Raw genomic sequence first — 17,733 nt, 5'->3', positions numbered from 1 at the left:
TTCCTTCGAAATATAACTCGGACAATTACATTTCCATAGGTGTAAACTATATTTGTCTTGAAAACATGATATATGACTATTTAAACTAACCTATACATGCAAGTATATAGTGGCTCAATCTGTCCATTTGATATCAAAAAGGCATGTTGTCGCTTTGTCTACCGATAATAAGTGAATATAAAACTGATAAAATCATTACAGCGGATTCCATTGAGTGTGTAGCCAAAGGTAATATCTTTGGTTAGCTTGCTTGTTTGCTGAACTGTGAAGTCATTGTTAGGTTAGGTAATTATAAACTACCCTACTTTATAAATAAACTATTCCTACAGAAAACCAATCTATCTGTCTGTTGGACTATGCTACTTTGAAAGGAAGGTAGTATACCTCACCTAATAATGACTTCACGGTTCAGCTAACAAACAAGCTAACCAAAGATATTACCTTTGGCTACACACTCAATGAAATTCGCTGTAATGGGAATAATGACTTACTGTTTGAGTTTGTGTTGCATTCAAAATAACACATTGCAAGGCTTTTTGTCTGTAAATGTTTCACCCATTTTAGCTTACAAGGATTGGTATGCTATGCATGCTTTTGTCATCACTTGGTGTCCATTGTTGTTGTCTTGTCGGTCTGTTTAATTTAAAAATAAGTCTCCTTTAACCTGATTCTTCAGGAATTATTGCCACGCTTTGGTTAAATATTTCTCGGGTGTCTGGTTTAAAATTTGATAACCTGGGATTTTTTCATCAATAAATATGACCCCTGTTACGTTTTTTTTTTTTGGTCATATTTATTGACCAATTTCATTGTTTGTATACTATATCATGTTGCTGTTGTTGCACACAATATGTTCTTGAGTGTATTAGTAATAAACTTTGTGATATATAGATATTAAAAAATGTGGTATGAGTGACAATTAGACAACTCTTCATCCAAGTCAGACTTCTGCAAAAGTAAACCATTATAGGTCAAAGTATGGTTTTTAACAATGAGCCTTGTCTCACATCGAACAGCAAGCTATAAAAGGTGTAAAAAAATATGTGTAAAACCATTCAAACGGAAAAAAACCAACAGTCTAATATCTGTGAAAAACAAGGCAACGAGAAACACATATGAACCACTTTAAAACGCGACAATTTCTGAACAACATATTCCATTCTAAGCACAGGTGCAAATAATTGAAGCGGGTTAAAACGTTTTCATAGGAAACACCCGTCAAAATTATATGAAACAATCGTGAAACATGATAACATCACAACTTACAAAAAAACGCTGTAAAATATCAATATCATAACGCTGTTTGTTAGAAATAGAACATGGCTTAATGTATGCAGTTTTTGACTAATACCTCAAACTAAGAGAAGAGTTGATCAACATTTCAATTACTACCGGCGGAATTGAATTAAAAATTGAACAGACCATTTTGGAGTCCTAGAAACGGAGTTATTACCCCTAGAAACTTGTTTATCCTTTTTTTTCGTTTGTTAAGTGTCAATAATGCAATAACAGTAAACATTTTATTAAACTGAACAGTGATAATACTTACGTTTATATTGAGATATGTGAGTTGTTTCAATTTGTAATTAAGTCATTGTACATGGTTAAATAAAAATGCATAAGTCAAGAATACTTCACGTTGATGTGAAAATCTAAAGTACATGTTCACTGTTACACTATATAAGTGAGATAAAGCTTATTGTGAGATTTTTCTGGTCTTATAAATCATTTAAGGGTATAAATATAGCCTAATAAAAAAATATCCAGACATGCATTCATTCATTTGATTGATTCTGCAATTATGTTATAGGTGTGTTTATCTACAATTATTTTTTAATAAACATTATTTATTACACTAGTCTTGCAGGTAGGCGCCTAATAACTTTAAATGCAAAACTATATTTTCATTATTGAATATGCAATATTTGAAAAATAATCTACTTCAATTTGTATTTAAATTTCAGACATTCCTTTGGAATTTCTAGATCGTATACCGACGGATGAGATACTAGATAAACTAGCACCACAAATTGGTCAAGTATATTTTCAACTTGGCGCTGCCATCGGGTTGTCGATTGGAACCCTGGAAAATATTCAGAGTAATAATCCTAGAGATTTAGCAGCTCAGAATAGAGAGGTATTATTCGCATGGAGAGAAGACAGAAAAGTGAAACCTACAATACGGGTACTGGTACAGGCTTTAGTTAGCATTGGGAGAGGAGCACTTTGTTTACAGGAAGTTTTAACGAATGTGGATCCTAATACACTTGGAGAATCAGAAAAAGTGAGAGATAAAGGTGCAATATCGAAGAAATTAAATAAATGTGCAATAGCTTGAAAGTGCACACCACAGAGTACAGTAAGAACAATAATGCAATATGGAGAAAAAGTCGACTACAGCTAAGGTGAAACCAACTAAAGTGCATTCCGGCTTAAATGTTTCTAAAATACCTACACTTTTGTATTTTACTAGCTTGTTCAATATATTCCCGGTGCCGCTGAGGACATATGCAAAGTCCTTGCCTGTCTAATTGTCCCTCCATTTGATACAACAATGTTAAGAGACTGTCTGACAGAAAGCTATCGGGACATAGGTATAGTCTTTGCCTGTCTGTTGTCCTTACATCTAATACAAAAATGCTAAGAGACTGTCTGACAGAAAGCTTTCATACATGTTCTTTATCATTTATTTTCATGTATTTGTTTTCCGTCCTTTATTGTTATTTTGATTTGACAAATGAATGGGTCTAAATACGATTTTTTGACAATGTTACGCAAGGAATTTCGTTTTGGAATATGTTTGCTCAATAAAGACAGAATACATTCATGTTTACTGTTCCAGTGTTATGTTACTTGAATGTTTGAAAATTTGAAAATTTTGATGTTCTGGATAATTAACATGATTATTTGAGTTAACCTTTTTGTTATTGATTCATAAAATTCTGGAACATTGGCAAGCTCGTGCATTATAAAACATGTACATGTATTTCAGCAGAAGCAAGCAAGACTCGGCTGTGTATTTCTATATTTCAACAAATAAAGACCAGTTTTTGTAATAATCACTGATCAGAATGAAAATAAGGAGATAGTGTGTGATTCAATGAGAAAACTATCCACCAAATGGTAAAATCATGTGAATTTAATCAAGTAACGCCTACTGTAACGCATTCATAAAATAGCAAACTCGATTTATTGTTAGCTAAAAAAAAGTGTCTAACTAAAATTGTGAAACAATTCAAACTGATTTATGATAAAACAAATAACTACTTAAAATGTGGTTTTTAACGACCTACACTTCCAATGAGGGTGCAACATGGTCAGTGTTCCCCCTTGTGTAATTTTTAGCTCACCTTGCCCGAAGGGCCAAGTGAGCTTTTCCCATTACTTTGCGTCCGTCGTCGGTGTTAACTTTTACAAAAATCTTCTCCTCTGAAACTACTGGGCCAAATTTAACCAAACTTGGACCCAATCATCATTGGGGTATCTAGGTTTAAAAAAATGTGTCCGGTGACCCGGCCAACCAACCAAGATGGCCGCCATGGCTAAAAATAGAACATAGGGGTAAAATGCAGTTTTTGGCTTATAACTCAAAAACCAAAGCAATTAGAGGAAATCTGACATGGGGGTAAAATTGTTTATCAGGTGAAGATCTATCTGCTTCAAAATTTTCAGATGAATCGGACAACCCGTTGTTGGGTTGCTGCCCCTGAATTAGTAATTTTAAGGAAATTTTGCTGTTTTGGGTTATTATCTTGAATATTATTATAGACAGAGATAAACTGTAAACAGCAATAATGTTCAGCAAAGTAAGATTTACAAATAAGTCAAAGTGACCGAAATGGTCAGTTGACCCCTTTAGGAGTTATTGCCCTTTATTGTCAATTTTTAACCATTTTTCGTAAATCTTAGTTATCATTTTCAAAAATCTTCTCCTCTGAAACTACTGGGTCAAATTAATCCAAACTTGGCCACAATCATCTTTGGGGTATCTAGTTTAAAAAATGTGTCCGGTGACCAGGCCATCAAATCAAGATGGCCGCCACAGCTAAACATAGAACATGGGGGTAAAATGCAGTTTTTGGCTTATAACTCAAAAACCAAGGCATTTAGAGGAAATCTGACATGAGTAAAATTGTTTATCAGGTCAAGGCCTATCTGCCCTGAAATTTTCAGATGAATCAGACAACCTGTTGTTGGGTTGCTGCCCCTAAATCGGTAGTTTTAAGGAACTTTTTCTGTTTTTGGTTATCTTGACTATTATCATAGATAGAGATAAACTGTAAACAGCAATAATGTTCAGCAAAGTAAGATTTACAAATAAGTCAACATGACCGAAATGGTCAATTGACCCCCTAAGGAGTTATTGTCCTTTATAGTCAATTTTTATTAACATTTTCCACTGAAACTACTGGGCCAAGTTCATTATAGATAGAGATAATTGTAAGCAACAAGACTGTTTAGTAAAGTAAGATGTACAAACACATCACCATCACCAAAACACAATTTTGTCATGAATCCATCTGATTCCTTTGTTTAATATTCACAGAGACCAAGGTGAGCGACACAGGCTCTTTAGAGCCTCTAGTTATTTATTGCAAAAGTGCATATCTAAAAGGTTGTCTCCCTTTATATAGGACACTATCTATAAGTACACATAGTATTAATAATGAAATTTGTATATATATGTTCACCATAATTTTAACATATAAACAAGCTGTGTTTTGATTGTGTGATTCTCATTATGATTTATCATGTATAGTTGCTGTATTATAAATGTATTAAAATTGTCAACATTTTTCTTTTTTTTTTTTCTTTTAATAATATATCATTAATGCACCTGTATTTTAATAACAAACCCACATTTGCTTGAAGATACTTTCCACCGCTAACATGTTAAACCCCACCATTTGCTGTATGTTTACGCCTGTCTCAAGTCGGGAGCCTGTACATACAGTTATATATATATATATATATATATATATATATATATAAAGGACACTCCAAAAGCATCAAAAATATTCTTAAACTGAAAAAGTTGCAGATCAAAGATACGGAAGGGCATTTAAAAGTTGTCTTAAAGAAAAGCAGACAGTGCAATGGCTATGAAAGAAAAAGAAAATGAAAAAACAAGCATCAGTACACACAACTCAACACAGAAAAGCTAAGACATGAGAAACATCAACTTTATCAAAAACGGGTGATCACATGAGCTCTGGAAAGGTAAGAATGTTCTGGTCCACTAGTGAAACCTGTCATGTTTTTTCTTGGCAAGCAAACATTTGGTGAAAATTCACATACGTTGATGTCACTGTCAAAGAAAAGAAATAGATTGTGACTTAGACAATTAGACCAACTCTGTGGTCCTCCTTTACATGGACTTTCTTAACAATAACATGTATGTTATAAGTAATGACTTCAACTAAATCATGTTAAATACTGACAATAGATTTATTTATTGCAGCAAGCCTCTTTTAAGGCAATTCATGTCAGTGGAATAGCTAGTTCCTCCTCTGATTTTAGAGAGTGAATGTCATTAGTGGAATAGCGAGTTCCACCTCTGATGTTTTGGGAGTTCATGTAATTAGTGGAATAGCTAGTTCCACCTCTGATTTTCGGGTGTTCATGTCATTAGCTATATAGTGGAATAGCTAGTTCATCCTTTGATTTTAGAGAGTTCATGTCATTAGTGGACTAGCTAGTTCCTCCTCTAATTTAAGAGAGTTCATTTCATTAGCGGAATAGCTAGTTCCTCCTCTGATTTAAGGGAGTTCATATCATTAGTGGAATAGCTAGTTCCTCCTCTGATTTAAGGGAGTTCATGTCATTAGTGGAATAGCTAGTTCCTCCTCTGATTTTAGGGAGTTCATGTTATTAGTGGAATAGCTAGTTCCACCTCTGATTTTAGGGAGTTCATGTCATAAGTGGAATAGCTAGTTCCTCCTCTGATTTTAGGAGTTCATGTGATCAGTGGCATAGCTAGTTCCTCCTCTGATTTTAGGGTGTTCGTGTCATTAGTGGAATAGCTAGTTCCTCCTCTGATTTTAGGGAGGTCATTACTGGAATAGCTAGTTCCTCCTCTGATTTTAGAGAGTTCGTGTCATTAGTGGCATAGCTAGTTCCTCCTCTGATTTTAGGGAGTTCATGTCATTAGTGGAATAGCTAGTTCCTCTGATTTTAGGGTGTTCGTGTCATTAGTGGAATAGCTAGTTCCTCCTCTGATTTAAGAGAGTTCATTTCATTAGTGGAATAGCTAGTTCCACCTCTGATTTTAGGGAGTTCATGTCATTAGTGGACTAGCTAGTTCCTTCTCTGATTTAAGAGAGTTCATTTCATTAGCGGAATAGCTAGTTCCTCCTCTGATTTTAGGGAGTTCATGTCATTAGTGGAATAGCTAGTTCCTCCTCTGATTTAAGGGAGTTCATGTCATTAGTGGATTAGCTAGTTCCTCCTCTGATTTTAGGGAGTTCATGTGATTAGTGGCATAGCTAGTTCCTCCTCTGATTTAAGGGTGTTCGTGTCATTAGTGGAATAGCTAATTCCTCCTCTGATTTTAGAGAGTTCGTGTCATTAGTGGAATAGTCTGATTTTAGGGAGTTCATGTCATTAGTGGAATAGCTAGTTCCACCTATGATTTTAGGGAGATCATGTCATAAGTGGAATAGCTAGTTCCTCCTCTGATTTTAGGAGTTCATGTGATTAGTGGCATAGCTATTTCCTCCTCTGATTTTAGGGAGTCCATGTCATTAGTGGAATAGCTAGTTCCTCCTCTGATTTAAGGGAGTTCATGTCATTAGTGGAATAGCTTGTTCCTCCTCTGATTTAAGGGAGTTCATGTCATTAGTGGAATAGCTAGTTCCTCCTCTGATTTTAGGGAGTGCATGTTATTAGTGGAATAGCTAGTTCCACCTCTGATTTTAGGGAGTTCATGTCATAAGTGGAATAGCTAGTTCCTCCTCTGATTTAAGGGAGTTCATGTCATTAGTGGAATAGCTAGTTCCTCCTCTGATTTTAGGGAGTTCATGTTATTAGTGGAATAGCTAGTTCCACCTCTGATTTTAGGGAGTTCATGTCATAAGTGGAATAGCTAGTTCCTCCTCTGATTTTAGGAGTTCATGTGATTAGTGGCATAGGTAGTTCCTCCTCTGATTTTAGGGTGTTCGTGTCATTAGTGGAATAGCTAGTTCCTCCTCTGATTTTAGGGAGGTCATTACTGGAATAGCTAGTTCCTCCTCTGATTTTAGAGAGTTCGTGTCATTAGTGGCATAGCTAGTTCCTCCTCTGATTTAAGGGTGTTCGTGTCATTAGTGGAATAGCTAGTTTCACCTCTGATTTTAGGGAGTTCATGTCATTAGTGGACTAGTTTGTTCCTTCTCTGATTTAAGAGAGTTCATTTCATTAGCGGAATAGCTAGTTCCTCCTCTGATTTTAGGGAGTTCATGTCATTAGTGGAATAGCTAGTTCCTCCTCTGATTTAAGGGAGTTCATGTCATTAGTGGAATAGCTAGTTCCTCCTCTGATTTTAGGGAGTTCATGTCATTAGTGGAATAGCTAGTTCCACCTCTGATTTGAGGGAGTTCATGTCATAAGTGGAATAGCTAGTTCCTCCTCTGATTTAAGAGAGTTCATTTCATTAGCGGAATAGCTAGTTCCTCCTCTGATTTTTGGGAGTTCATGTCATTAGTGGAATAGCTAGTTCCTCCACTGATTTAAGGGAGTTCATGTCATTAGTGGAATAGCTAGTTCCTCCTCTGATTTTAGGGAGTTCATGTCAGTAGTGGAATAGCTAGTTCCACCTCTGATTTTAGGGATATCATGTCATAAGTGGAATAGCTAGTTCCTCCTCTGATTTTAGGAGTTCATGTGATTAGTGGCATAGCTATTTCCTCCTCTGATTTTAGGGAGTTCATGCCAGTAGTGGAATAGCTAGTTCCTCCTCTGATTTTAGGGAGGTCATAAGTTGAATAGCTAGTTCCTCCTCTGATTTTAGAGAGTTCGTGTGATTAGTGGAATAGCTAGTTCCTCCTGATTTTAGGGAGGTCATAAGTGGAATAGCTAGTTCTTCCTCTGATTTTAGAAAGTTCATGTCATTAGTGGAATAGCTAGTTCCTCCTCTGATTTTAGGGAGTTCATGTCATTAGTGGATAAGCTAGTTCATCCTCTGATTTTAGGGAGTTCATGTCATAAGTGGAATAGCTAGTTCCTCCTCTGATTTTAGGGAGTTCATGTCATTAGTGGAATAGCTAGTTCCACCTCTGATTTTAGGGAGTTCATGTCATTAGTGGAATAGCTAGTTCCTCCTCTGATTTAAGGGAGTTCATGTGATTAGTGGCATAGCTAGTTCTTCCTCTGATTTTAGGGTGTTCGTGTCATTAGTGGAATAGCTAGTTCCTCCTCTGATTTTAGAGAGTTCGTGTCATTAGTGGAATAGCTTGTTCCTCCTCTGATTTTAGGGAGATCATGTCATTAGTGGAATAGCTAGTTCCTCCTCTGATTTTAGAGAGTTCGTGTCATTAGTGGAATAGCTAGTTCCTCCTCTGATTTTAGGGAGTTCATGTCATTAGTGGAATAGCTAGTTCCACCTCTGATTTTAGGGAGTTCGTGTCATTAGTGGAATAGCTAGTTCCTCCTCTGATTTTAGGGAGTTCATGTCATTAGTGGATAAGCTAGTTCATCCTCTGATTTTAGGGAGTTCATGTCATAAGTGGAATAGCTAGTTCCTCCTCTGATTTTAGGGAGTTCATGTCATTAGTGGAATAGCTAGTTCCTCCACTGATTTAAGGGAGTTCATGTCATTAGTGGATTAGCTAGTTCCTCCTCTGATTTTAGGGAGTTCATGTCATTAGTGGAATAGCTAGTTCCACCTCTGATTTTAGGGAGATCATGTCATAAGTGGAATAGCTAGTTCCTCCTCTGATTTTAGGAGTTCATGTGATTAGTGGCATAGCTATTTCCTCCTCTGATTTTAGGGAGTTCATGCCAGTAGTGGAATAGCTAGTTCCTCCTCTGATTTTAGGGAGGTCATAAGTTGAATAGCTAGTTCCTCCTCTGATTTTAGAGAGTTCGTGTCATTAGTGGAATAGCTAGTTCCTCCTGATTTTAGGGAGGTCATAAGTGGAATAGCTAGTTCCTCCTCTGATTTTAGAAAGTTCATGTCATTAGTGGAATAGCTAGTTCCTCCTCTGATTTTAGGGAGTTCATGTCATTAGTGGATAAGCTAGTTCATCCTCTGATTTTAGGGAGTTCATGTCATAAGTGGAATAGCTAGTTCCTCCTCTGATTTTAGGGAGTTCATGTCATAAGTGGAATAGCTAGTTCCTCCTCTGATTTTAGGGAGTTCATGTGACTAGCGGCATAGCTAGTTCTTCCTCTGATTTTAGGGTGTTCGTGTCATTAGTGGAATAGCTAGTTCCTCCTCTGATTTTAGAGAGTTCGTGTCATTAGTGGAATAGCTAGTTCCTCCTCTGATTTTAGGGAGTTCATGTCATTAGTGGAATAGCTAGTTCCTCCTCTGATTTTAGAGAGTTCGTGTCATTAGTGGAATAGCTAGTTCCTCCTCTGATTTTAAGGAGTTCATGTCATTAGTGGAATAGCTAGTTCCACCTCTGATTTTAGGGAGTTCGTGTCATTAGTGGAATAGCTAGTTCCTCCTCTGATTTTAGGGAGTTCATGTCATTAGTGGATAAGCTAGTTCATCCTCTGATTTTAGGGAGTTCATGTCATAAGTGGAATAGCTAGTTCCTCCTCTGATTTTAGGGAGTTCATGTCATTAGTGAAATAGCTAGTTCCATATTTTAGGGAGTTCATGTCATAAGTGGAATAGCTAGTTCCTCCTCTGATTTTAGGGAGTTCATGTGATTAGTGGCATAGCTAGTTCCTCCTCTGATTTTAGGGTGTTCGTGTCATTAGTGGAATAGCTAGTTCCTCCTCTGATTTTAGAGAGTTCGTGTCATTAGTGGAATAGCTAGTTCCTCCTCTGATTTTAGGGAGTTCATGTCATTAGTGGAATAGCTAGTTCCTCCTCTGATTTTAGAGAGTTCGTGTCATAAGTGGAATAGCTAGTTCCTCCTCTGATTTTAGGGAGTTCATGTCATTAGTGGAATAGCTAGTTCCACCTCTGATTTTAGGGAGTTCATGTCATTAGTGGCATAGCTAGTTCCTCCTCTGATTTTAGGGTGTTCATGCCATTAGTTACATAGCTAGTTCCACCTCTGATTTTAGGGAGTTCATGCGATTAAAACTATCAGATAAAGCAAAACTGTAAAACTATCAAAACTATCAGATCAAGAAAAACTGTAAAACTATACTGTAAAACTATTAAGACTATCAGATAGAGCAAAACTGTAAAACTATTAAAACTATCAGATAAAGCAAAACTGTAAAACTATTAAAACTATCAGATAAAGCAATACTGTAAAACTATTAAAACTATAAGATAGAGCAAAACTGTAAAACTATTAAAACTATCAGATAGAGCAATACTGTAAAACTTTTAAAACTATCAGATAGAGCAAAACTGTAAAACTATTTAAACTATCAGAAAGAGCAAAACTGTAAAACTATTAAAACTCAGATTAAGCAATACTATAAAACTATTAAAACTATCAGATAGAGCAATACTGTAAAACTATTAAACTATCAGATAGAGCAATACTGTAAAACTATTAAAACTATCAGATAGAGCAATACTGTAAAACTATTAAAACTATCAGATAGAGCAATATGGTAAAACTATAAAACTATCAGATAAAGCAAAACTGTAAAACTATTAAAACTATCAGATAGAGCAAAACTGTAACACTATTAAAACTATCAGATAGAGCAAAACTGTAAAACTATTAAAACTATCAGATAGAGCAAAACTGTAAAACTATTAAAACTATCAGATAGAGCAATACTGTAAAACTATTAAAACCATCAGATAAAGCAAAACTGTAAAACTATTAAAACTATCAGATAGAGCAAAACTGTAACACTATTAAAACTATCAGATAGATCAAAACTGTAAATCTATTAAAACTATCAGATAGAGCAAAACTGTAAAACTATTAAAACTATCAGATAGAGCAATACTGTAAAACTATTAAAACCATCAGATAAAGCAAAACTGTAAAACTATTAAAACTATCAGATAGAGCAAAACTGTAAAACTATTAAAACTATCAGATAGAGCAATACTGTAAAACTATTAAAACTATAAGATAGAGCAATATGGTAAAACTATAAAACTATCAGATAAAGCAAAACTGTAACACTATTAAAACTATCAGATAAAGCAAAACTGTAACACTATTAAAACTATCAGATAAAGCAAAACTGTAAAACTATTAAACCATCAGATAGAGCAAAACTGTAAAACTATTAAAACTATCAGATAGAGCAATATGGTAAAACTATAAAACTATCAGATAGAGCAAAACTGTAAAACTATTAAAACTATCAGATAGAGCAATACTGTAAAACTATTAAAACTATCAGATAGAGCAATACTGTAAAACTATTAAAACTATCAGATAAAGCAATACTATAAAACTATTAAAACTATAAGATAGAGCAAAACTGTAAAACTATTAAAACTATCAGATAGAGCAATACTGTAAAACTATAAAAACTATCAGATAGAGCAAAACTGTAAAACTATTTAAACTATCAGAAAGAGCAAAACTGTAAAACTATTAAAACTATCAGATAGAGCAATACTATAAAACTATTAAAACTATCAGATAAAGCAATACTGTAAAACTATTAAAACCATCAGATAGAGCAAAACTGTAAAACTATTAAAACTATCAGATAAAGCAAAACTGTAAAACTATTAAAACTATCAGATAAAGCAATACTGTAAAACTATTAAAACTATCAGAAAGAGCAAAACTGTAAAACTATTAAAACTATCAGATAGAGCAAGACTGTAAAACTATTAACTATCAGATAGAGCAATACTGTAAAACTATTAAAACTATCAGATAGAGCAATACTGTTAAACTATTAAAACTATCAGATAAAGCAAAACTGTAATACTATTAAAACTATCAGATAGAGCAAAACTGTAAAACTATATTAAAACTATCAGATAGAGCAAAACTGTAAAACTATTAAAACTATCAGATAAAGCAATACTATAAAACTATTAAAACTATCAGATAAAGCAATGCTGTAAAACTATCAGATAAAGCAATGCTGTAAAACTATTAAAACTATCAGATAGAGCAAAACTGTAAAGCTATTGAAACTTTTAGAAATTTTGATCATCAACATGGTTGCCATGGCAACCACGCAGCCTCCTTAGAGGTGATATTTTTCAAGGTTTTATGATGTTGACAGAATTTTTATAGCTTCACAGGCAATATAATGACAACAAACTACTGAAAGAATAACATTTATTGAACAAAATTGAATGGTACCTATATCAGTTCTGATTGAAAAGATTTTTTTTTATCCAACTTCAAAAAACATGTACTTGTGGATATTTTGATACCCATTTTTCAGTATGTTGTTCATGCCCAATATACTAAAAGCAGAGGGCTTGTGTCAAAAATACTATTACTTCATGAGAAAATGTTGTTTATGATATTCAAAAATGTAAAAAAAATTCAGACATTTTCAAAAATTGCCTTTTTCAAAGGGAGATAATTACAAAAATCCATAAAAATTGATTTTTTTTAGAGAGTAAAAATCTTGTTTTTATATATATATCTAAGATATTTGATATGTTGTTGCATAGTCAGTTAACTAATGTGAGTAAATATCATAATCTTGAATGACCTTGACCTTTGACCTTAATTTCAAGGTAAAATCTTTTTTTTTGCCATTTAGTTTCTTGGGTCATACATTCAAATAATTAGTCAAAGTCTTGTGGTAATTTTTAGTTACATCATGTTTTGGTAATGAAAATGTCTCAAAAGGATATACTTAATGGACTTTGATCTCAAGATTTAAAAATAAAACAAAAAATAGCTATTGAACAATTCATTCACAAAATAAAACCCCAAAAACTGAAGTTTCACATGAATTGTTACAGATAAAGATGGAAGGACAGATAAACAGAATGATCACTTCTAGTTTGAGTGGGCTCTAATTATTGATCAATATATGTAAACTCTATGCTGGAGGTGACAAAAAATTGTAAGATAAATTGATGCTTCAAACTGTTGTACTTTGGTCATGGAATACCAACATCAAGTTCAAACATTTACAATAAACATAGAAATTTCTTCTTATAATAATCTTCATGTCAATCGAATATATGACAAAATATTGAGGGTCAATGTCAATAGTTTACCATAAACAGCAAGCAGACTTGGGGTAAATGTAATTGTAATTGTTAATCAGCTGTAATTTATTACAATTTTTCAAGTAATCATTGTAATCATTAATCAGCCAAAAATCTGATTACATGTAATTTAATTTAATCAATTACTTTTCAAAATACCTTGTAATCCTGATTACTTCAGTTTTTGATTACATTCTGATTACAATGAAAAAAAATCTTAAACTGTGTTTATGGTCAATAAATGAACAATTTTGTTATACTTATTTAATAAATATTTACATGTTAAGATAGTTTGGTTTACTTTAATTAGTGATCGATTTATAAAGCAATTTAATTGATTTGTATACTTCAGTAAAAAATAAACTGTTACAGTATTGAAAAGTCATCATTCATAGCCTAAGAAAAGACATATAATACAATTAGTAAAATATGTTGTACTGGCCTTAGTAAAAGATATTGTACATATATTCACAATTAAAGATGTACACATATATATATTTGATAATAACTGTTATATTCAAGTAATATTATACTTTTCTTTAATTCTGAATTATGATCTTTTGTTAATATTGTGATTTTTGTCAACTTTGAATTTACAGGTAGGAAACCAATTTAGGTTTGTTTTTATTGCAATTTCAAATTGAGTATAGCTGTAGGACAATGTATATGATAAAAGATTAATCAGACATGTGAAAATTTATCTAATTAGCACAAACTAAATTAAAAGTTGGACAAATATCTTGTTCAAGATAAGCAAATTTTTGTATTTTCTTAAACTGGACATCTAAAATGCAATGATTTTTAGGACTTGTATTTTGTTAACAATTTAAGTAAACAATTCTATTAAAATTTTACATAGTTTTTAACTGGTAACTTTATTTCATCCATATTTTAACTTCCATAAACTGCACCTTGAAATACATATAAAGTCTCAAAAAGGTCAGGAGACAAACATCAAACTCTTTATAATGCCATATTCAATTGAAGTCAAAATAATTCAGAGATCAATGCTGATAAAGTGTAATGGGTAATAACCAGTGACACAATGTTCATGTATGTATGTTGTGAACTTTTGTGGTTTATTAAATAGATGAAGTTTGAAGTTATCATTTTCTAATATATAAAACAAAATCCTGTCTAAAATGTGCTTTAGTTGTATCAAATGTTAATTTATTCATATCATTCAAAATGGGTTTTTTTTTAAATTCATTGTAATCAGATGTAATCATGATTACTTTGCTAATGTAATCATTAATTTAATCAGACACTTTCAGAAATGATGTAATCATTAATTTAATTTAATCGTACAAATGACAAAGTAATTGTAATTTAATCAATTACATTGAAAGTAATCGGACCCATCTCTGTCAGCAAGCCTTAATTTTGATTGATGATAAACTTCCTGTTTATGGTTGTAAAAGCAATCACCAAGTTTTGAATAAGGTCATAAAAATTATCCTGTAAATTTTTCGTTCTTGAATGCCATAATCATATCAAAACATATGTTTGAATTGAATAATAATGAGCTGCATAACCATTATGAAACATACTGTTAACACACAAGGCATTATATGAAAAATCAGACTGTAAAACAGACTTCATATATCATAAAACCAAATATAAAGAAAATCCATCTAAAGATATCAGAGGAGACATTTACAAAATATTTTGTTACAGATGGAAATATTCGCCGACAAAGTCAATGCAATATAAAAAGGAAATATTCACTGAAGAACACAATGCATTTGCTAGTCATTACATAATTCACATATTTTTCAGCCTGATAACTATCACAATATAACCATTTATAAGGATGTTTGCTACTCTATTTCAAAATAACTAGCTTTTGAAAATACTAATATAAATTGAGAGGATATGAAAAAAGAAACTAAATAATGTGTGCTTTTTTTTCAACATCTAAGCTGTTGAAAAATATGGCAGGTAGTGAATCTATCCAGATTTTTCATAAATATAACATTGACACTTACTTTCTTTCAAAAAGTATGAAAAAAATAAAAAAGGATTTTATAACATTTATCATTATGACTATTATAACTGTATGTTTTAAAAATATGGACAGAAAATTAGGGGTTTGCAGGCAAAGTTTTTAATGGTACTACATGATTAAAACCAGAGAATTACGAATATTTTGCAAAAATTCAAAAATAAGAGGAGCAAACATCCTTATGAATTGTTTTTCATTATTTGTTCAATTTGTCAATTATCTCTTTTTTCAGTAATGTTTTCTGATCTTCTTCTTTGGCTGCAATTATGTCACCCAGATCTGCCTTTCTATCCAGCTGAGCTAGTCTTGAAAAAAAGCTAGCAATTTGCTGACCAGAAAGAAAGGTTTTCTTGTCAAATTGACTAAGCTTCCTCATTTCTTCAGCTGCATAAAACGGGTCAACTTTCTTCCCTGTTCTTTTTCCTATGTCCAACTGTTCTTTCATGTACTGCTTTTGTGCAGTAGAGAAAACTGTCTTTTTCCTTTTGCCATTTAAACTGAAATATTATTTCCACACTCTGATCTCTGACCATGCTGACCTGATGTTGATGATGGAAAACCATCATTGATCTTTTTGGAATAAATTGTGATGGCAAGATCTGTCAAACATTGTTTTTCAAGTTTGTAATCACAATTTCCCAACAGTAAATGGTTGTCTAAGTTTGAGTTTGTAGAAAATTCCCTGACACAACCTTCTACAGGACACATAAAAATAGCCCTCTTCTTTATCTGAGTATTCATGTCAGTACTTTCATTCTCATCTGAAATGGAAAAAAAATAACATTTGTAATAAGTAGATCTGTCAGCAGCATATGATTTCTGTTTTATAGAAATAAAAATATCACAAAGGGTCAAAGACCTATATATAGTTCTCTAAGTTCATCTTTTTTTTCTTAATGTTTGTTTTTACCGTGGCAGAAATTTACTTTGCTTGTAAAACTGGTATGCCTTTTTTGGACAATTGAAATTATCCTATTTTTTCACTTTTATCTAAAAATTTCATGTGATTTTATAACATAACAATTAAACAAGGTGTGACATGAAAAATATTGTTTAAGAAATTGTTTTCTTGTATTGACTTCAAACATGACATTCTTAGTTGAAACACACATCTTATGCACTGATTTATACCACTTGTCAATTCCTAATCGATAGGTAACTACCTCTAAAATGACACCAACATATGAAATTTGCAACCAAGTTTATACAGATGTTCAGCGGTAAGACAGGTGCTACGTGTAAAGCAGGATCTGGCTACTTTTCAAGAGCATTTGCAATCAATCCATTTTTTTGTGGAGTTCTTGCTGCTCAGTTTTTAGATTGTTGTGTTATGTCGATTTCTATTTTTTCCTTTCTAAAATGTTTTAGCATCATTTTGTTTGCTAAATAAGAGTTTGATTGTGTTCAATTGGTATCTATCACCCTCTTTCAAAGCTCTAAATATAACATACCTTCTTGGAATCTAGTAAGAGCAACATCTCTCCAGTCTAAAACAACAGAGAGTTCTTTATTGTTATTGCTTTTGAGTTGTGTCCATAGAATCGTTTTACCTGTGTGATAAAAATAAATGATGCATGTAACTCCTTATATCTAAGACCATTTTCAATTCTAAACAATACATTTTTCAAATTAATTCACAAATGGAAATCAGTTTGTTGGTTATGGAGAAATGTCTGATCAGGAAAAATGTGACAATAAGGTAAACATAAAACCTTGTTTTTGCTATTCTTAAAAAGTTATATAAAGTTTCAAAACATATTATCTTTATTTACAAAAATGATTTAAGAGGATGTGTTTAAAATATACAAACTTGTAGTTGATGAATTGGCAATCATACCACATTTACTTATTTTATTCTTATAATGTTAAATGCCATTTTGGGTCCAATTTATCTGATTCAAATTCCTCCACATTAAGAAAGATTTCTCTACTATCCTGAAACTAAAAGTCTGACAAAAGGACAATCAAGTGTATATTCCCTTTTTTATAATGCAGATTTTAAAATCATGTGAAATCTTACCCTCTCCAATGTTATATGCTTTCCAAACAACTACAGCATCTTCTGTAAACTTTAAGTTGTGCAAAGAAGTAATCTCTGGAATGTTACTTTTTATAATATTGGCTCCACTATCAAGGTTGGTCACAGCATTCACAACTTTCACTTTATTTTTCCCTTGTTGGTTCTGGTCAATTGCCTATTACAAAATTAATCAAAAATATAATTCAAGAGTAACTTGGGAATGTGTCTTTAAAACATTTATTAGTTTTCTCACAAAGGAGATTACTGTAGGATCACCAGCTGTATGTTGAAGTAAAATGGGAGGTAACTCTGGTAATGGTAATAAGGGATTACATTAAATGTATAAGCTTTTGAAACATGATACCAAATCTTATCATTTATATAAACTAGATACTTGTACACCAATAAATGATGACTGCAACACCATTTTTATATAAT

At 32.7% G+C, this 17,733-nt stretch overlaps 1 protein-coding gene and 1 long non-coding RNA gene across 2 annotated transcripts in view; one reads left to right on the top strand and one right to left on the bottom strand.

Moving 5' to 3' along the window:
- The window catches only part of LOC143054665 (uncharacterized), a 71,309-nt gene extending 66,513 nt beyond the window's left edge, over positions 1 to 4,796 (top strand). Inside the window, exon 20 of the mRNA XM_076227686.1 lies at positions 1,965 to 4,796. Within this exon, the coding sequence (XP_076083801.1) occupies positions 1,965 to 2,338 (374 nt within the window). The 3' untranslated portion in view covers positions 2,339 to 4,796. The remainder of the gene's footprint in view (positions 1 to 1,964) is intronic.
- Positions 4,797 to 15,789: 10,993 nt separating this feature from the next.
- Positions 15,790 to 17,582, bottom strand: LOC143054670 (uncharacterized). The gene is made up of 3 exons (XR_012971776.1): positions 17,296 to 17,582; positions 16,727 to 16,825; positions 15,790 to 16,036 (listed from the first exon to the last, which is right to left on the bottom strand). It is a non-coding gene; the product is annotated as an uncharacterized LOC143054670 (long non-coding RNA).
- Between the last annotated feature and the right edge of the window lie 151 nt (positions 17,583 to 17,733).

This window comes from Mytilus galloprovincialis, chromosome 12, assembly GCF_965363235.1.
Source record: "Mytilus galloprovincialis chromosome 12, xbMytGall1.hap1.1, whole genome shotgun sequence".
Lineage (NCBI taxonomy): Eukaryota > Metazoa > Mollusca > Bivalvia > Mytilida > Mytilidae > Mytilus > Mytilus galloprovincialis.
Note: the sequence above shows the minus strand (reverse complement) of the source record. Positions and strands in the feature narration are given on the sequence as shown.